The sequence below is a fragment of the Ceratina calcarata genome, unplaced genomic scaffold (genome assembly GCF_001652005.2).
Source record: "Ceratina calcarata isolate Rehan_Ccalc_2016 unplaced genomic scaffold, ASM165200v1 scaffold8, whole genome shotgun sequence".
In the NCBI taxonomy this organism is placed as follows: Eukaryota; Metazoa; Arthropoda; class Insecta; order Hymenoptera; family Apidae; genus Ceratina; species Ceratina calcarata.
In genome coordinates, this window is record NW_017179316.1 from 326,653 (window position 1) to 348,072 (window position 21,420).

The 21,420-nt window shown below is 44.1% G+C and overlaps 3 protein-coding genes across 4 annotated transcripts in view; all 3 read right to left on the reverse strand.

Annotated features, from left to right (window-relative positions):
* The window catches only part of LOC108631058 (uncharacterized), a 56,535-nt gene extending 43,834 nt beyond the window's left edge, over positions 1–12,701 (reverse strand). For both annotated transcript variants that reach the window (XM_026818545.1, XM_018034755.2), the window contains exon 1: positions 12,073–12,701. The gene's annotated coding sequence lies outside the window, so the exon portion shown is untranslated. The remainder of the gene's footprint in view (positions 1–12,072) is intronic.
* A 1,807-nt stretch (positions 12,702–14,508) lies between these two features.
* Positions 14,509–16,414, reverse strand: LOC108630989 (uncharacterized protein DDB_G0283697; the record flags this gene model as incomplete). The annotated part of the gene is made up of 3 exons (XM_018034615.2): positions 14,509–14,989; positions 15,131–15,440; positions 16,015–16,414. Coding segments are annotated over 3 exons (948 nt in total), but the record flags the coding sequence as incomplete, so codon positions are not given.
* LOC113465075 (serine/arginine repetitive matrix protein 1) lies at positions 16,328–21,399 on the reverse strand. Its single transcript, XM_026818546.1, has 4 exons — positions 19,444–21,399; positions 18,960–19,298; positions 18,404–18,803; positions 16,328–18,303 (listed from the first exon to the last, which is right to left on the reverse strand). Exons 1-4 carry the CDS (start codon positions 19,610–19,612, stop codon positions 17,904–17,906), a joined length of 1,308 nt encoding a protein of 435 aa, XP_026674347.1. The 5' UTR covers positions 19,613–21,399; the 3' UTR covers positions 16,328–17,903.
* Between the last annotated feature and the right edge of the window lie 21 nt (positions 21,400–21,420).

Here is a 21,420-nt window from a genome sequence, read left to right on the forward strand (position 1 = left end):
ACATATGATTATATGGCATTTTATTGATGTTGACAAAATCCGACCATTCCACCGTCGAAACGGCGAACTTTTGACAAAAAATTTTGTTTTTCCTCAATAACTCCTAAACCCTTGGAGATACGGGAAAATTGCATAGGACCTTTCTTGTAGAGGACGACGAGATCTACAATTTACATATAAAAACTTTTCGCTAGCGTTAATAGTTAACGAGTAATTTGCAAAAAACTGTTTTCTCGTTTTTTGCAAATAACTCGTTAACTATTAATGCTAGCGAAAAGTTTTTACATGGAAATTGTAGGTCTCGTCGTCCTCTACAAAAAAGGTCTCATGCAATTTTCTCGTAGATCTATTCGTTTGGGAGTTATTGGCAAAAAACGAAAATTTCGCAAAATCTGAAGGGGTACCCCTTGGAAAAATCTCGGAAAAATTGAAAAATTTTTTTTTGTCAAAATATCGAAGAATGCTTCAAGTAAAGGTTGTAGATGATACAGGTTCAATAAATGTGCACGGACGAACGTGCGATTAGCAGAGTTAAATGTAATTATCGGATTTCTGTTATCGTATCTAAATTTCTGTGGCACTTCATTTCTACTAGATGTACTCAAATAAATATTTAATCATAGCAATCACAGCTAACTAAGTAGATCATTGCGAAAAATGTCGTTGTACGATAAAAATCTACCTATTCGATGCTGTCCAATCGATAGACTCTTGTTCATACCGTTTGGTCGCTCACTCTGTCACATGTTAACCCAGTTTTCCATTTCTCTAATCATGTAAAATTAATTAACAGTAGCTTCGAATTCATTTTACTCTCAATTCAGTGATTCGTCGAATTAAATATTTATTTTATTTTTCGATGCATCGAAGAGGATCGTACGAGCAACCCAATTAAATTAAACGTACTTCACAGTTTTTCAATAAATACAAATCTGTCACTTTCTTGGTGTAGATATTTTTTTTATATAATCGTTCAGTATTTCACTTTCCGACAACGAGTAGCCGTGTACACGTATTCGGGCGCTGAGGTCGACGATTGGATTAGCCAATTTGTTCACGACAGGGCAGTGGTTATTTTCGCGCTACTCGCCGTGTTCCGACGATGAAAAAAGCTTTCTCATAGTACGCGCACGCGTAAATTCACCAGACTTATTTTCATTCTCGCGGGGCGTATCGGTAAAATAAATCAGAGTTCTTTGAAGTTGGCAAGATCCATCCTTGAGTTATCAATCATAGCTTCCAATGTGAGGGTTGAGTCAGAGGTAAAAATTATCTTCACTCACCAAATGAGAAACGGTGATAGATAAGTTCGATCGTGAACAATTATTATGTACAAACGTTCCTCTGTATCTTTTTTCATGATTGGTTCATACAGCAAATATGTATACTTTTTCGTATTAATTGTAGTGGCTTTTTATTTCAGATTTTGTAATCCAAGTTCTTGTAAACTCGTGTCGGTATTTATAAATAGTATTTAGCGAATGAAACTTGCAACGTGCTCGTATGATTTTCACGAGCTTGCTCCATTTATTGGTAAGAGTCAAGGTAAATATTATCTGCATTCCGATCTTGCTGGTTGTATTTGGACGGCATAATCCCATTTCGACTTCCCGGATGCACGAACGCCCGCGAAGAACCTTTCGTTTAATCAGCGACAGCTTACACGCTGCAATGGTTATTTACTGCAACGATCGTGTTCCCGTACGATACTTAATTCCAGGGAAATAAATTCCGCGCGGTCTTGAAAGTCAGAATCGCTCACCCGTTAACCAGGCGATTTAACAAGTCGTCTTGTACGAAGGAGATTCTCAGAATAAAACGTTATTTGTTTTAAAATTCTGTTTGTTCTCCCTGGAACGCTAATTCGATCCATATAATTTTGTGATTACAAGTTACGCGTAGCCTTAACAATTCAAACTCTCCGCGGGAATCGAATTAAAGGCTGGCTCCGTCCTCTATTTATCCTACTTTCCCTCTGAGGTCCTTTTCCTCGAATATCACTTGTTTCCTCATACAAAGGAGTAGCTAACACGGAGCCGAGGGTCGAACGAATGGGAAGTCGTCGAGAAGAAAGGCTCCGTTCCTGTTACGTAATCGACGTGTCCCTCCTTTATTCTCCATCTTTTCTCCGGGAACAAAAATGATAACATTTTCCCCCTTCAACGAGTCCGGTCAAATTCCCTCTCCGCCGTTTCATTTCGTTTTCACCGGCTCGAAACAAGGAACCTCCCGAACGGGATCTGATGATTACACGCGTTCGCAAATAACGAGGTGTAAGTTGCACGAGCGTCGAGGGGCCAGCGTTTCGTTAATTAGAGGGAGGGAGAACGAATTCAACGGCGGCTGGCTGGTTTATTGCATCCGATCGGACGGACCTCTTTAATAATTTCCGCGCGTCCGACCGGATTATCATCTCGGTCCGCTGATTATTTAATCGTGATCTACGCTATCCCCGCGATTTCTGATTCCCTTGCAGGCCATGAAATCCTCCGATAATTTCCTACGTCCATCGAGGCGTTATATCAATGCAATATTTATTCCTCAAAACGGCTCTGAAATACATGCTTTTCACTTGATACCATAAATCGTTTATTTTTCGTAAAAATTCGCAGTATATTTATTATTTAAAATTGTGAAATCCTCTCATAATTCTTGAAAGCAATAAATTTCACCGTTAGCTGTTATTTGGATATTTATAAAGATCAAGCGGTATTTCATATTTCATCTGAAGATAATAACCGATAAATCCTTAAGCCGGACTTAATGACAATTTAAGTATTTGTAACAATACATCGATATTGATTCGACTCCAGTAAACTCTCTCAATTAGTAATGGAACGAACGTTGTTTATTATTCCAGCAGAAATTTAGCGTTCCCTCTTCTTTAATTCGATTACGATTCTCGTAGCTGTTACTCAATTCAGCCGGAATAATCACGTTTTAATTAAAGCGATGCGAGTTAAGTGGAAAGGAGTTCTTCCACGCGTTCTTTCCCGATTCTATCGGATAATCATTCCGGTGGCAAGTATCGTGATTCCAATTGAAAATCCAATTTTCTAACGAGCACAGAATGGGGCCAATACAATTTTCTTGTTAATACTCGATGCTCTCGTTCGTATCTTGTCTACTTGACTTATTAATTAGTAGATCGTGGATCTCTATGCTAAATGAAATATACGTGACAGTAATTGAAATACACGTTTAGCATCTCATTTAAATATTGTAATATATGTTCTGCTTCTGACGTTCTCTACGTTTTATACGACACACGCAGTGTCCGCAATTTCGGTACATTGAATTTCGTTATCCACGCACGACATCCGCAGTCTATTAATTAGTCTTGAAGATTTCAATTCGATTCCCAACTAGTTTTCACTCATTATATCCTTCAGAAATTAACTAAGTTACAAACTTCTTTTACGAGCTTGCACGTGGAGTGAAAAGGACAGAACAGAGGGAACTCGTTCGAGTTCATTAACAGCGGAAACTCAATGCCTCGTCGAACGATTCTTCGCAGCATTTCGCGTAGCAGATAGCTCGTGTCAACGGCGAACCGCCGATCTGTTATTATCAATTATATTCGCGGATCAGGTATCTGTGAATAGATCGCTGGTGGTTTCGCGTATTTTAATTATGATAATCGCGTTCCGTCGCATTACGTGACTTTTCGCGATTCGAATCGGGCGGCCGTGGATTACAATTAGCATCAAACTCTCGCGAGCACGTCTGCTTTCATTTACTGGGACCGACTGAATGTACTCCAGATGAGCTGTTGCGCTCGCACGGCGAATCTCGACGCAAACAGCGAACCGCGATTATCTCGCGAAACGCTATTCGTGACACGAATACTCGCTCCAGACTTTTGCAAACAGATTACCCTGTTACGAAACCGGAATTCGACCAATTCATTAGTAATTTCTAATTTCTTCGTAAAGTTTTCTAAGAACAGACCGTAAATCGTTACGCGAAATAATTCACGTGTATGATCTTAAGATGAACCGTGTTGTACCGGGACTGAAATAACGGTTTAATATTTTCTGGTTCACGGGAGAATCGCAGCGACGATCGACGGAAGAAGAAAGGCCTTCCGGGAAAAGAGCGAAGATAAAAGCGGTTGGCATCATTCGAATCGCGGAGCGATCGAATCTCGAGAGCAACGCGACGCCAATTTAAGGCGACGAAAGTTCGCGCGAAAGAGAAATTCAATTCCCTCGCTCGGCTCTATTCAAATTTCGAAGTCAAGCATATTAAATATTGTGTGCATATTAAGTATTTGCACAATCTTAATTTAGCACACGTTACTATAGTACATACAGACAATTTGATTAGAATTTATAGCGTTTTATATTTTCATAGATCCATCTTCATCCGTCTGGCGACCCGGCGAATAATTTTCCATTATAAAATTAATCTCGCGCCCGTTTCTCGTTTTTCGCTTCGATCGTCGTCAAAGAAGAAATTCTCGCTCCGGGTGAACTTGTCGGAGAAGATGAACCACGGCGATGAGTCTTTGAAAAGCCGGATAATTCGAGCCGCGTCACTCGGAAGGGAACTTAGAGAACGATTTCCCTGCTACGCTCTCAGACCATTTCTTGCGAGATTTTATAATTCGACCTTTTCACTGCCTCACGACGGCTTGGACGTTAGTTCATTTCTTCCAAAAGCCTTTCGCGCGTGAAACTCATTGTATCAAAGTTTCTTTCTCATGGAACGTAGGCATCGATTACAGGACTATGAAAATTATTCTAGTTTAATTAACTTATACGTGGGCTCAAACGGACGAGTATAGTATTTGATGCTCTTTGGAATCGCTTTGCGGATGTCAAGCGTAGGTCGCGACCTACGCGTTTCCCTTTCGGGCCGGTCAACTGTCTCGGACACGAGCCTCCTTTGAACTTTTATTTCGTCGCCAGAGGGATGACTCGGGCCAGAGGCATGACTCGGATGACAAGGGCTCAACGATCGTCAGTACTGATCATAAATAAAATAAAGATGATTACGAATGGTATTGTTTGATACTTTCATCGTGTCCCTCGTCCGCTTTTGTCTGCCCGCGACAACAGTCATCCGCCCTCGCGAACAACCGCAAAAGCCTGTCGGATACACGTGTGTCGATGAAACATGAAACAGCCATTCTGCGTGCGACACTTTTCCGGGGCATCGAAAATCCCGAAATAAATTTTGTCTGGACTTGAAACGAAGTTCAAAAATACGAGAACGTGCGATAAGGGAAATGTTACTTGGACATTTATTACCTCATAAACGCGTGTTCTGTGTCAAATAAAATCATTAAATACAGCGGTTGCTCTTTGATCGTGTCTCGAAGTCGAAAAATTGAAATGATCACGGTTGGATACGGGCCATAAAAACGATAAGCATCGACAACAGCGTACGCGATTATGATAATGTGAGAACGTTTAAGGGAATGAAAGAACCGGAGATGGTAGAAACCGTCGAGTTGGACGTCGAGTAACAGAAATAGAATCTAGGTTTACAGTAGAGCAATACCCTCTTCGAGAGTGTCACCCCTTCCTGCGACTTCTACGACTTCCTTTTTTCCTTCCTGCCTTCCATTCTGGTCATTGAGCAATCCCGCGGTTATTTCCATTTACCCAGATTTCTAGCCACTCGCTCCTAGAGAGTCTCTCGGACGTGCTTCGGACGGGAGAAATTGCTGGATGAGAAGTTTTAACTCGCATCTCTCGATGAACCACTTGAACTCTTTTATATTCGGCGACTATGATAAGTAAACGACGTCATCAGTTCAGAGGGATTACGAAATCCTTTAGACGGATTACAAAATCCTGTTTAGAAGTTTAGATTGAACTTTATAGGAGCATAAATATTTTTAGATCACATGAGCGAGCGCATCGATAATGATCGGGTAATAGAAAGTTTAACGTACGACTAGAGGGTGTTACGCGAAAGTTTCGGTTTAACAAGACCCGGGGAGGAAAGTTTCAGTTGATAATTATCGGTGATTATCCGACGGTATCGATTATTACCAGCCGATTCTCGAGTAATTAGTGGTCGACGAGGATGACGCGGAAGCAGGCTTCTTTCCCTTCCGAAGAATCATTCTTAAGTAATTGCGTTCGTTACGTTAACTAACGATCCTCGTCGTTATATTAATTGTTGCAATTAAACCGGATAGTCTACGAACTTAAATAATCCTGCAATCGATTACATTTTATTACGTTCTCGATCGTGTCAATTATGAAAATCCATTACTTCCACATTTGTTTGTTGAAACAATATTTTCCCTCCGTGTAAATTACACACTTCCATGATTTCCGCTTTAAGTTCAAAGCGCAGAAATTAATGAACGTGCAACTTCGGTCGCTTTGTGCGTTTCGTGGAAAGATGTTCAAAAGCGGCACGAAAACGCGGTCTGATCTCTCCCTCCGGGTCTTAATTAACTTCGAAAACCCAAATTGGGGTTAATTAATCTACGCGTCGATCGTGGCCGAGTATGACGACGGCGTTTCGCTTGCGGCGTATATAAATAATAGAACGGTATCGCGCGAACGAATTTATCCCAGGTTAAACCCGATGGGTGGCTGCGTCGCGTCGTTGACGCGACACAGCGTTGGTAATTGCCGCGACGATAAATGGAAGGAATTATGGGCCGCGTGACGTCGTCGATTGCCACTGAACGCCTCTGCTCCTCTCATTCATTCGCGGTTACCTTTCATCCTCGAGGGGGTTCAACAACCAGACGCGTCGACGCTGAATCAAACTACCCTTCAGATCTTTCGAATACGACGTCCTCGCACTTTTCGATCCGACGACGTGTAACGAGGGAATCCTTCCTACGCGAATAATCGTTTATGCTCCCAACACTTCGTTTTCCTTCGACCTCTCATCTTGGTTTTTCCACTCACTTCCTGGCATTACAATTCTTGTTCGATCAAGAATTTTTTTAACATCTGCTACTGCACGAGAAAATGAAGATGGGCTATCGTATCGCGCATTATGTGTCTCCTTAATGATGCGGGCAAGGCACCTGATACTTCGGGAGTGCCTCCGTGATGGGTGTCACTTATGCGACCGATATGCGATCGCATTTCTCGGGCACCGTGTCATGTTTCACGCGAAATTGAGGGAAGAATCCTCTTTTTCGAAAATTGAGATGTCCCAACACATTTCTCGAGTAAAACCAGTAATCTTCAACATACATTGCTTCGTATTGAAATACTTACGAAATTCGACGAACTATCTCCTGTCCGCATTGAGATTACAAGATCGATTCTTTACTGACTGGACTGACGATCGTTAACACTGCAACTTTTTTAATTGCGAAGCGAAGTATGAAGCGCTACATGTTTTATCCGCAAGAGTTCGAGCTCGGAGATTGAAAGTACCCTGAGAAGTTTCGCTCTGCTCGCGAACTGTCGTGAGTCAAGAAAAGTTCTCAGACGTTTCTGTCATAGACAGAATATTCCTAAGGCTCGACGGAAGAGAACCGAGGAAAAATTGAACAGAACCAGAAAAATGGAATAAATAAGTAAATTGGTGATCACTCGATCGGCGATGGTTAAACGATATTGTCGGACTTTCGCTCGGTAGCGCGCGAGCTCGAAAGCTCTCTTTGGCTCTTTTTCGAGTCGGTCGAGCATTCGCGAGCCTTCTTACCTTCAGGGTCTATTTACTTGGCCACGAACGCGGCAAAGCCATCGATTGTTGGCCGACCGACGACGGCGTTTGGATCGCTGGAAGGTTTGATAAGCAGACGACGGAGCACGTCAAAGGCGGTGACGGAGCGTGACTTCCCTTTGAGTCTGGGGGACAGTCAAGAAGTGTGCACACGTGCAGCGTCTTCTGAGGTTCACCGACTCTGGATACGTTACGCGAGTTCAAAAGAATCCACAGTCTCGAATCTGACGACTCTTTAAGATTCATAGGGTATCGCACAAACAGATTTTTCTTTCGATATTAAGTAGTTCTTGCGTTTTTCAATTTCAACAGACTGTGTATGGAAGTTTCATTGCCTCTACGTTGGAATCGATCATGTTTAAGCTTGATAATAATTCTATCATTTCTGAAGTGCAAACCGTCGAACGGGTCGATTAAAATATACAACCCTTCCGAGCGTCATTACCCTTTGCAAATTGCTAGTTGGACAGTCTGTAAATGTTTAACGTACAAATATTACTTGCAGTCGAAATTACTCGTAAGCGCTTTATTAACTTTGCTTTAATTCATCAACGAGCACCGAGATATCTTTTCACTTTTGATTTTCCCTAAACATTTACAACCGCATGCTCGTATTAATCGCAGGAAACGCGTACGATGGTATATGATTCATACTCGCAGAGTTACCTGCGACTGTAAATCCAATAAACCGGCAAGTAACGTTCAACCGAGTGAATCACGGTTGCCGTCAATTTATTTTGCCATAGAGAAATGCTTTTCACACAGGGTTGAAACGGTTTAGGCGGGTTTCAGGACTGAAGCGCGGTCGGAGAAGAATCCGTGGTAAAGTTAGCTTTACTCGTCAGACGCAGAAGGTAGTATGAGACGGACGTGTTTAAAAATTGCGATGCCTGAGAACACCGGAGCTTGGTTTCGCTTATTACGTCCACGTCCAGCTGTGACCTGATTTATAAACTTTTTATGGCCTCGTTTATTTTCTACCCGGGAATCAGACCTTTCCTGTTTCCCTCGTCTTTCGTTCTTTACGTATTTCTTCTGATGATCGTTGTTTAACCTCCCGTTCAATCATTTAGAAGGACTTGCACCAAGGAGATTCAGAAGAGAAATTAACCTCATAATTAATTCCGGTATAGAAGAAAAGGAATCGTAGTAATAATCGTGTAATTTAACAGAGAACGATCATTGCTTCTTGTAATTAATTCCCGGCGCTTCTCGCGAGTTGGCAAGTGCATTAAAAAAAGAAAGGGAAGCCTTAAGAAAATTCTGTGAAGCTTTCGTGCTTTAAATCTTAAGCCAGGACGGCAAATCGAAGCCGTTCCCATAGATTTTCTGAAAGTCAATGGAGGATAAAGGAGGGTAGCGTGTCTCCTTCGTAGGGGGTGTGTATCGGGGATCCGCACGTGCAGAGAGATACACGACGTTCCACGAACGATCGAACGATCCTTGACCATCGCGTGGACAATTTTCTACCCCTTTGTGCCGTCCCACCTACGGAAACTCCCTCGACAACGTCAATTTGCAAGGTCTTTGCACCACTTTTCGTTCTCTTCAAATATTTTCCCTTCAAATAAAACTCTACTACAGTCTTCCTATTTCACGTTCCCTCGTGAAATAGATGTTACGTTAGCACGGTCGTTCAATTACCTCGTTTTCACGTCTCTGTCCGACGGGTTTCATATGACCGAATCGATTTGTAGAATTTGTATCGTGTTCGTCAATCCCCATCCCCTGAAAACTTTCGCCCAATATTAACTTTCTTCTGGTCATTTGTTTCCTGATATCGTCATAGTTTCCAGGCGAGTCTTATTGTTAGTTCGTCAGAGAGGTAGTGTCGGAATCGGAGGTAGCACCGACGAGGACGCCGTTCGGGCCATTAAGAACGTGCGGCACAACCCGTATTGCTTCCTTCCGGAGGAGCCAGCGGGTCGTTGAATGCAGGCTTCCTACTCTTCAAAGTTTCCCGTGGGCGGCATACAATGTCCTTCCCGAATGAAGCGTATGTCGGTAAGTGAGCGCACGTACGCCTGCCAGAGGGACAATTGCAGCCGTGCACGCAATTTACTCCTCGGACCTGTTCTTCGCGACACGTGTTCCGTCCACCCTTCCCTGGCTTCGCACGCAAACTCAAACCGACAAGCGTGGAAATTGTCAGGGACGTGGCGTCTTGCCGCACCTCGCCCCGGCGAATTCACGTATAACGGAAGAGGCGTTCCGTCCCTCTTTTGTGAGACACCGTCCTCGCTCGAAGTAAATTACATTTATTGAAATAGATCATCCGTGTGTTTGTCCGAACACGTTGCCTGGTGACGTAAAGGGCACGTGGACAGGAGCTTCTGAACGAATGGCTAATAGAGGACCTGAGGAATCATTACTTTTCCAGAAATATCCAGCACCGACGGTCGGATATATCTATGTTTTTATACAAAAAGTCTCCAAGACTCTTCTCTTTTTTGTTTTCAAACTGCGAGAGGTCTAAGGGCACAGATGACTTCACATTCTGCGAGCTAAGGTCCCATGTTGTCGTAAGTTAGTTTCAGGGAAAATTGGTGACAATAAACGATGGTCACGACTTGTGAAGTTAAAATGAGATTTGTTCGTCGGATTCTGAAGGTGAACGTGATAGAACAAAGAATTAATTCGTTTTTTAGTCTCGTTAAAAATAATTTCAAGCTCTGTTTAAAGTCTGTCTCGACGGAGTAAGATAATTCCTATATTTCGTTAAAAACGTCTTTCTACTATCGATATTATTTGTAATTTCATTTACATTTTATTCACTATCGATGTATCGCGAAAAATATATTAAAACGAAATTGAAAAGGTGGGTGGGATGAAGTCGAGCGAAGGGAGAAATGAAACGAGTATTGAAACGGATGAAAAATCCTTTAAAATCGAATCGCTTCGATGCCTTCACGACGTGCGTTCGTCGGTTCGACACTGCATAAAATTGCACGGGAAGTCATCGACCCACGGGTTTATTGGATTTTATTTCATCGAATACGACAGAACGTGACATTCGTATCTTTCCTTCTGTTCCGCAATGTCGCGATCTCCTGTGAGCAGGCAACAGTGAGGACTCGTGCTACCGGGGAGAAGAAAGTGAAGAACTGCCGATGGAGAATTGAGTGGAAAACGAGGGTTCACGGACGGTGAGGTGGTGACGGACGATTTAACTCGTGGAAAGTTAAAAAGGGCAGCAATATCTTCCGCTTCGATGACCACTGAATTAATGGTCAGGAAACCTTCTCAAGTTCGCCATCAATTAATCCGTGCGTCCTCTCGTTTTTAATACATATTGTTAAAAAAATTAATATTTCCCATGATACGTTCGAATCATTGTTAGAAACGATTTGTGTGTAACAACTTGTTTCATGTATTTATAAATTTTTTATATTTTCCTACATTGAGAACCGTGGTACTTTATTTATAGAGAAGACTGCTATAGTGTTCACCCTTGATTATTGTTAGAAATGCTACATCGATACAAAGCATACCTCGAATAATTTGGGTAGCGTGTGGGAGGTCTTCCTCTGATTTAAATAGAAATTTCAGAATTCATTTGATTTGTTCCTTTAAATTTTCACTGTAATTGGCCACCCGGTTGGGTCGATCGATACAGTTACGTAGTAAAGTTTTCCTGCGGTTTTAACGGTGGTTACGCGGGCATCTTCCCGTTGGTACCATTACCGTGTCGTTACACGAACGCATCGTCGCACCGATTACTGTAAACCACGCTCGTTTTATTCCGACTTAATTGTAACGAAACGCTTTTATGTAACAGATGGAGATGATCCACGAATGCCGAACATAGCAGAAAATTTTAACGAGCGTGTCATCGCAGTAGAAAATCGATAGTACAATTTTTCTAAATCATTCTGTGAAATATTCGTGTCAAACGTTTGTCATAACAACGTTCTCTTGTCATTCTAACAATTTCTGTTATCATACTAATGATTCTTTTGAGAGTGTCTAAATATTTTTTTATGCGACTAGACGATACCGTTGTTGAATAAGAAAATGTTTTGAATAAGAATTGTACGTATTTGCCAAAGATGTTTTCATATCACGTGTATTCACCCTCCCATCAAAGAATTCTCCCCCTATGCATATCAGTTAATCGAATCAAAACAACAGTTCTTATCTAGGTTTTATGACAGAACAGTAAAAACGCGCAAAGCAATTTCATTACTGTAGAAAAATGTCTTGGAAAACAAATTGGTGCTTACGAAATGCCTTATCTTCTAAACTCTGTTATCAATTAACGAATCAGTTTCGTTGAGAACACATGAGAATACGTCGTGGTCTTTGAAGAGGAAGAAGAAACCTTATTTTTTAAATCGACATCAGAAATACTCGAATACAAGGAAAGAGTTCGGGTGAACTTTTCGTCGGTCGAGCCGGAAGAAAAGTTTCGCTCACCGAAGGGCGCAGCAGCAGGCGTGGCGTCGTACGAAGGGGTCGAAGTTCAAGGAACGTCTCGTGGTGAAAACTCGGTCCCTCCTCACTGGCACAGGTCTCACCCGAACCGATCCTCCCGTTCATAGAACATCCAATAAAAAGGATCCCACGAGCCTCGCCACCGGTGGACGAAGCGCACGACGATGGAATGCGTCGCGACGCCGCGTGCCGACTGAACCCGTCGTCGTTTTTCGTCTGGAGTGGCGCGGATGCGTCTCGCGCGGGGAGAGAGAACCGTGAACGCGCGTCTGCCGTCGACGCTCGACGTCGGTCCCCACCCGGGAACCTCACCCTACCCTGAGACCAGGCGCAGTCTTCTACTACCCCTACTTCGACTGGCGCGAATCCGTCCACGTGGTGCGCAATCGTCGACCACGACGACTCTCCAAACGCACTCTCTAGGCTCTACCTTACCTTTTTTTTTTTCACCTGTCCTCGACGAGGGTAGTTACAGGGCAGACGATCCTCGTGCGGATTTGGTCTGGGTTCCAATTTCGCCCCGTTTTCCCTCTGTACTGTAGAAGAGGAATGGAAACGAGGCGGGACGAGATGCAGACATTTGTGCGAATGGTGATCAGTGGAGGAATCTGGTGGACGCAAGGGTGCCAGTCCTTGTCAGAGGTTTAATGGCATGGAGTTGTACAAGGGTGGTTTCGGACGGTGGGAAGGGTGAAATGTATGCATTTGCGGTTTGGATCTCTTCGTTTCCATGTCGTGAATCGACGCCCGTCTACTTGAATTGGCCTTTAAATAATTTATAAAATCTATGAACTTTTCTAATTACACCGCACCTTTGTTCGTTAATTCATCAGTCGGCGCGATTGACAGTTTCGTGTAACAGAATCAATTTGGAGTAGCTGTTCCCCCACGATCGAATCATTACAGAAAGAGAAACCACCCTTTTCTAAGGGCGGTTGACCTTTCGTGGTCTTCTGAACACCGTCATCGATTACTTCTTACGAACACTAACTGGAATAGAAAGTTTGTGGGTCCCGTCGGATCTCGGGGCTCGACGTTGAAGCAGGTCGCGCCCTTCGTCGACGATGCAGCGACGATCGATCCGCGTGGCGCAACGAGGATAACGCTCGCGAGGACATCGTGTACAGAACGGGGGAGGAGACCGGTCGTAAATTCGGTGGACGCGGTTCACGGGCATCGGTGAAGGTCAAGTGCTTGGCCACGCGCTGCACCCAACGGTACCGACCTCCGGGTGCGGTGGACCCGACTGCTGGACCGACGAAACCTTCCGTGCAATTTCGCGAATGCCTCCGTGTAATTCGGTTGGATTGTCCGCGCGTGCGGAGTCGACGGTGCAAGTTCACGGACGAGTCCTCGCCAGGATATAATATCGCGAAGTTTTCTTGAAGGATTTACGAGAATGAAAAATTCCTCGTTCAGAAGGATTTCAGTTTGGACTCGAAAACGTGTACTCGATCGTTCAATACGTTGTTTCGAGTCGAATCACGAATCATCCGTTTCTCATTTCTCGTTTCAATCATACGAACGGACGATACAGAGATAAGCGTGCTAAACAAAAGGAATTAGATAGCAGCCAGGCTAATGCAGTTTCCGAGGTTGAATAATGCTCGTCCTTCAAACGTCACACCTCTGCACCTTCTATTCATTTTGTACGAGGGATCACGTACAAACAATGACCAAACGCCGTGCCGGGATGCACAGAGAGGTCCAATAAAAGCTGGACGAAACGATACGCGGGAGTTTTTTACCGTTCTCACGTGTTCCGTCCTTTCATCCCCATCCTATCAAATTAACTCCGCGAGGTCACCCTTTCGCCTCTTGGGGCGTGTTTCGAGAACAGCAGATGAATTTTGTAACATGAAATTCCGTGTCTGCAGTTAACGAAGGTAAACATCGAGTGTAAATATAAATCACACAATCGATGATAGAGATAAACTTGTATTGAAACTGAATTTATTTCCTGATCATCCAGTGCTTCTTGATATTTTTCGAAGGATTAAACGAAGGGTAATGATTAATTTCCTGCTGGTTCCTGGTTAGCAACGCATTGGTACGTTCAAGCGAACGCTGTTTACTCAGCGTTCGTACGGGCGAGGTTTTAATAATTCCATAAGGGGTCGTTTACTCTCGCGGAGGTGAACGCTCCCCTAGAAGAGCTCGCAGGTGTATTCGTCGGTTACGATCGATGTAACGAGCTGAAAGAGGGAAATTAGGGTACCTCTTTACGGGCCAATATACTGGGAACGTATGATGGCCAGAATTTATGTGAACTGCGCCAATGTTTTACGGTTGGTTGTACTTATCAGAAGAATAAGTGTCGGGGAAAGTAGGTTGTTGCCTCAGAGTTCCCTGAGAATGGAAGGTGATACGACATTAATAGCGCGATATCACGAAATTTTGCTACGTTTCAAACTGTATCTCAATTAGACGACCTGTTCTACGATACTATTACTTTATTGTTTAAAAAGTAATACAAGTATTTCGATGTACATTCGTATGAATCACCACGACCATAGAACCGATTAATTTTTAAGAACCAAACAATTTACGACTGTCGTTAAGATTTAAGAAACATTTTCATCACAGAGACAAGATTCCATCGTCGCACGATTAATTTCGCGATGTATGACCAATAACGTCGTTGCACGATCAATTTTGCGACTACGATTTGGTCGTATCCTCTCTCTTTTTGTCATCCTCTTCGTCCTCGGACTCCTCTTCGTCCATCGACATTTCCGTCCCGTCATCGTCCCTTTTATTCGCCGTTTTCTCCCCGTCGGACTGGTTCATCTGCTCGTTGCCGTCGTCTCTCTTAACGTTGTCCACATTCCTCCTCTTCTCACCCTTGTCGTCTTCGTACTCCTCGTTGTCGACCTCGACCACTTCCTCGTCGCCAGATCTGGTAAAGAATTACGGGGACGACCATGACGAGTTCAACGTTTAATAAAAAAAATATGAATCCTCGTTACACAACGTCGCATTCAGTCCTGTACACGTTGAATACAGATTAGAATTTCATGCATGTTTTCGAAGAGCTTACGCGTCGCGCCTTCTTCCGCGTCTCCTGCGCGATCGTCTTCGCCTCCTAGATCCGCTTCTCCTTCGCCTAGACCGTCTCCTCCTTCGGCGGGATCGACGCCTCCTCGCATCCTGCACCTCGTAATCCTCGAATCTGATCGGTGTGCGACGTGAGCTCCTGGCATCGTATTTCCGAACTTTGTAATTCGTGTCTTTCATCAGGTCGGAAGACACCCGTAGGACTCGGTACGCTGCGTCTTTCGGAATCAGGTAGCCAGATTCCACGCCGAAATCAATGGCTCTCTGGATGTACGTCTTCATTTTTCTTACACCTACGGGACGTTAAGTTGATCGTGAATTAAATAATAATGAAGATTGTGATGAATGTGCGTACGAAATGAATAATTGACGAGCGAAAGTGTCGCGATTTGTACTGTGTCTGTACTTGTATTATATTTATATTTGGAACGGTTTAATATTTAAACGCACACTTCCCTATATACGAAGTGGGTTAATTGTTGATTTAGGGACAAACAACATGATTATGCATATTGCATCGTTTGAATAAATTGCAGCGAGGCAAATCGGATTTAATAGATTTCCGCAGTGACAATAACGCGCGGTCCCATTAATTAATCGATGCGTAACGACGTAATTAAAATTGAAAGCATCTCCTTTTTTCACTATTATTCCAGAGAGCGCGCTCAAATAAATAATTAACATCACGTAATCGTCCTCAGGTACGGTTTACTGTACAATTACAAATGTATAACGTCCGCTTCGTTTACAGTGATCCTTGTACTATTTTTAATTTCTATTAGCACTTCTGAAATAAGCGAGTTCTGGCAAACTCGTTTCCTCCCAGAGGAGCCGCGCTATCAGAGGCACCAATGATCATTCGCTAACCTTCGCCTTTGGCGACCTTGTGCATGCAGGACGACAGGGACTGGTCTCTAGGGGTAGGTCGCCGCTTTGCGTGGTGCACCTTGGAATTCCTGGACGAGTCCTTCCGTTTGTTGGCCATTCTGTTGGTCGCGCGGGAATCCACGGAATCCAAAACTTCCTCGCGAGGAGCTTTCGCTCGGTTGCAGAACCGGCACCTGCCCGGCGATGCCAATGCACCCCTCCTGACGATACCCTCCTTACCCTTGCCGAGGTTCAGGTACTCGCACACTAGCTGCGAGATCTTCGGTTTACGACGCCCCGAGTCTGGAACGCAACCAGACTTTACTGCCCCGACCAGAGATTCTTTTTTTCTACCGAGTGCATTCGCGAGTTCGCCTGGGAATACGCGAATTTGAAACGATTGTCAGTCCGCAGGTTTGAACGACCGGTAACGAAGCGATTTGGGAAAACGTGTCCGGGAATGGTTAGTCAACGGATAAGTCGATTATTTTACTGGGAGTTTGTCGGTATTCCCCTGAGGATGAGGAAAAGTTCAAGGATGGAATATGGGATGCGATTTTTTTTTACTATTTTCTGCAGCGTTTCAACCTTCGAGAACTGTTAGAGAATCCCGATCGCAATTTCCTATGGAGAAGGTGTTATGCGGATGCGTTCAAGGCCTGCCAGAGTTCTTAGGAATTCAACTTTTACACGTTTTCAGGCGGCAGATAAACAAATGTTTATAGGCGCAGAGGAATTAAAATAAATTTTACCGGTTGACCGTATCACGTGGAATTTTTCAATGGACAAATAGGCGATCATTCCTTTTGCATTAGTCGACAAGTTTAAACGTTGCGAAGGGTACACAGTTATCGGAATTCGCAAGGGAAATTTTCAACGCAACTACGTCGTTTGTTGCAAATATTGAATGAAGCTTGACGTCGCGAATTTCCGAAGAAATCGAATGAAACGTGATCGTGGGAATACGGGAATAACGAGGGAGACGTGCCGTTTCTAAATGTAGATTACGAAAAAGGGTATTCCGGTTTTCTATTCAGGAAACGAATTCGATTGGCCGTTCTTATATCGAGGAGACACTCGGAGCCTAAACGTGTGAACGACTAAATTATACGTTTCGACGATTTCGCGGTGTCGGTCAATTAGAATGAAGATAAATAAAATTCTAAGAAGCGACACGACTTTTTTCGTATTCTTTCTCGAGATGATCACTCACTCATCTTAGGATGGCTTCGCGCATGAGGACGTCTCTTTATGGGGGCCATTTTTTTGCTTACTGGTTTATCATCGAACGCCGGGGCCGTCGTCGCTACGCAAGGATCTCGCCCGACTGCTCCCTCCTCTTCTCTTGGGTATTTGTTCGGTCGTGGTGCGAAATTTTGTCTGCGAATTTCCAGGACATTGATGGAAAAGAAGAGAGGCACGACCGGTGGTGCCGAATCCGTCGGTCCTTTCCGTTTTCTTGTCACGGTAAAACAACGAAACGAGCCGCACGGCTACGCGCTTTTCTTTTCGCGCGTCGTAAAGCAGGCGCTGTCTATCAATTTACAAACACGCAATGCGTCGGATGAAATTTCAATCGATATTGTTCAAAGTGCAGAGCGTAGCCAACAGTACCCGGCATCTTGACATTTAGAAACTCATTGCCACGGTTCTCAGAACTTTTCAATTCGTTTTACTCTTTACATTCAATCAAGTAGTTTACGACGTGAAATGAAATACTTCCGGAAGGTATACGTCAATTACTAATAAAAAGTCCAGGCTTAAATTCTATTTTGTCTTCGTCGTTTAATAAAAATCACTTCGCTTTATTGTATCTCATTAATTTTTATCACAATTTTAAATGCATCAAAAACGTACAAGCATCGTATAAAGACATGATATAGAACGAATCAAGTCATGTTCCCGATCGTGTTGCTCTCTTCATTCTCGTCCGGTGCCTCTAATTTCTCCTCGACTTGTCTCATCGAATTTCCAGGGTTCGCCACGTTATTGGAATTCCGTAAACTCTCGCGACTCGTCGTCGATTTTCGTCGCCCTATCGATAACGTTGCCTCGTTCATTCCGACGTTGGTGAACCTCTGATCGGTCTTCTCTTCGTCGCTGGAGTTCGTGCGAATTCTCCGATGATCTTCGGCTTCTCGTCTCTTTGGGTGAGGCGACCTGGCCCTTCGCAGTCGCCGCTCGGTCGACCCGCGCGTGTTTTGCTGTAGCCTCGTCCTCCTCAGACTCTCCTCGCTCGTATTCGCTGACACGTTCTCGTTCATCGACGTGGACGGCAACAAGTCGCTTCTAAATTTGTTTCCAGTCACCAAACGACGAAACGACTTTCATGAACCACACAAGGAAAAAGGAGACTGTATACATATAAATAACAAATAATGACAGGAACCTTTTTTTCGTCTTCGTCGTTCGCTTCTCCTCGGTTTTATCTCTGGGCTTCCTCTTGGTGACTCTTTTCTTCTTGGGCGAACCAGATCTCTTCACATCCTCGAGCTTTCTTCGTTTCCGCGGTAGGGTTTCCGGTTTTGGTACTTCCTCGCGCCGCGGTTGCTTCTTCGCGTTCCACGGCGGCGTCGTCTTACGCTTTTCAGTCTTCGTCTCGACGGATCCGTCCTCTCCCCTTCGGGCTCTCCTCCGCTTTCTCCGAGACTCGGCGTCGGTCTTCCTCGCATCGATCAGCGTCGGCGATACGCGGATCACCTGTCCCCGGGGATCAGCCGGGATCAGGTAGCCGGACTTCACACCGAAGGACAACGCCTTGCGGATGTACTTCTTCGCTCGACGTTTCCCTAAAGTTCATTTACAAATCTTTCTCGTTTAATCGAATTTCATATCTCAATGTCACACCTTCTCGCGTTTTAATTCGATCAGTTTTATCCAATCGAAGAATTTGTGGAAACAGTTGTCACGAACGAACTTACGAAACATAAAGAACTACGTAATACCTTCTTCGATGCCAGCTTTTATGTAATTATTGATGACTTGGACCAGAGATTTCCTCTTCAACAAGGCTCTGGTGTTGTCCATAGTCTTGGCCAAAGCGATCGGTTCCACGGACATGTTCGACACGCTGCTGTTCTCGGAACTGCTCGCCCTGGAACTGTCTCTGGCTTTCATGAAACTGGGCAGACACTCCACGGACGTCGCCGCGGATTTCGTGTACTCGGAACCCTGGACAGACGGGGAGCTGTCGCGGAACGGCGAGCTGTCGTAAGAGGATTCCCGTCGATGTTTCAGGTGAAACCTGCCGTCTCTGGAAGAAATTCTACTCCTCTTCTTTCGTTCTAAAACAGCCAATCAAACATGATCGATTCATCGATTTGAATCTGTGCTGAAATACCGTAAAGATCTTCGAGTCGTATTTTCGTGGTTATTAAAGTATTTTATAAAACCAATTCATTTAATTGTTGATTCTCTTTGACGAAGTACCTTGGTTATGTTTATCGACGTTTAACATTCGATAGAGGATTTGTCTGACGTTGACCGGCTTACGGATCGGCCGTCGAACGATCGTTTGACGTCGTCGATGGGAGCAGCACGGCTCTGTTCCTCGTCCTTTCCGGAGACGACCTTTCAGCTTTCTCGTCGGTGATGCCATTATTCGGTAATGGCATTTCCCTCGTCCCCCTTCGCGGCCAATTCTTCCCGTTGAAACAGCGATGTCGAAATTACCGCTTGTTTTCTGTCTATCCCGTGATCAGCAGCAACGTCACAGTAATCGTAAAACAGAAAATCATAGAAATCCCTCTCCCATACAATTGGAACGGATCTCATCGTCGATCGTCACGATCTTTTATACGGTGCATCTTCGATTTGTTACTGGCGCGTAGGTCATCCGATAAGAACTCGACGAAATGATGGAATCGAACTTGGGCGACCGAATCTCTGTTAACAGGTGTTGCCGAAGTTACCGGGTGTTCCCTTTATCGAGAAACGAGAGCTTCCGATTTATCGCTGTTTGATCGTTGTTCGAGGAGTTCGTCTTTTTCGGTCAGTTTCGTATCGATCGGTCGTTCGCCGGACGTACAAACTTCTCGGCTCGTCCTTGACTTTGCGAACCGTGGATACTACGATGCGGAACCATCGGTTTCAAACGGATTACGACGAACGCTTTCTGAGAACTTTCTCAATGGTATCTGTGCCTGGTCAATGTAGTTCAAGCTTTTCACAGCAGATTTCATCGAACCGACCGATTCATTAGTTTCGCTAGATTTCACGTCGTTCGATCAACGCAGAAACATTGTATTTAAAAGTCGTTAAAATGTTCTTCAACTTCTTCGCCTTGAAAAAATTATCGTGGTGGAACCGTTCGCGTGATCCCAGGAGGTTTTCGTCATGTCTGTCGACATTTCGTACCGACTCTCCCAGCGCAAAAATTATTTTTGGTAGCCGTATCTTTGCGTGAACGTGAACTTTGGAGGACGGACGGCGATACTCGCGAAAGCAATGTCCCGAGGTAATGGTTGCTGCTCGAGGACGACGTCGTAAACCCGTGGCTGCAGGTGAACGGGCAGAGAGAAAAGAAGAAACTCTCCCTAGAGGCTCTTCCCACACTGGGGGGTATTAAAAAGGGATCCTAGCGTTCCTCCTCTCTCTTAAGAAGAGCTCGTGGAAAATAGGTCGAGCGTCCACGGATCCTACGTCGTTAACCGTTGATTTCGTACATGCGTTACCACGGATCGTTCGTCGTTAGAACGTGCTTCTATTTTAGATTATACGAAAGTGAAATTAATCTGGATAAGCGGTCGTCGCCAGTTTACTACATGGAAGCGGAGTCGGGCGTAATAGGAATCAGGGAAAGTTAGAAGTTCTAAATGATTCGAATGATCTATTCGTATGTGACGAAGAATATTATATTTAAACTTCTTCATTTGCTACGTTCGACTTGAAAAACCGACTTCACTTCTGATCGACAGGAATTAAAAACTGTCGAGGAAAAAGATTCATTTATTCAAGATCAATTTTTTTTCTTCCATTCAATTTTTCACGCGTCCGTGAAGAACGAGGCGATCACCGTTACGATTGACATTGAACGTTCATCGAACGACGCGCTCACTGAGCCATCGATAGCGATCCCATTCACGGAATCTCTTTGCTACGAGATCCGAGTGAATCCGGGGTTAATTCACGACTCGCACCCTGCCAAACGCGTCGATTTCTCACGGGACGTTCAGAGACAGAGACCATCGATGCCCATGTACATGCGATTTCGAGCGAGGTTCGAGCGTGATTATATAGATTCGAAGATTGTAGAATCGAGATTATAGAATTGAAGAGTCAATTTAATGTATGTCGCCTAAATTCTGATTAATAAATGAATGGACACAAATCTTTATTTTAAGAATCTCTCTACCTCAAATTGTAAAATATTGTGAAGTATGTTGGTCTATCAGTACAATGTGCTAT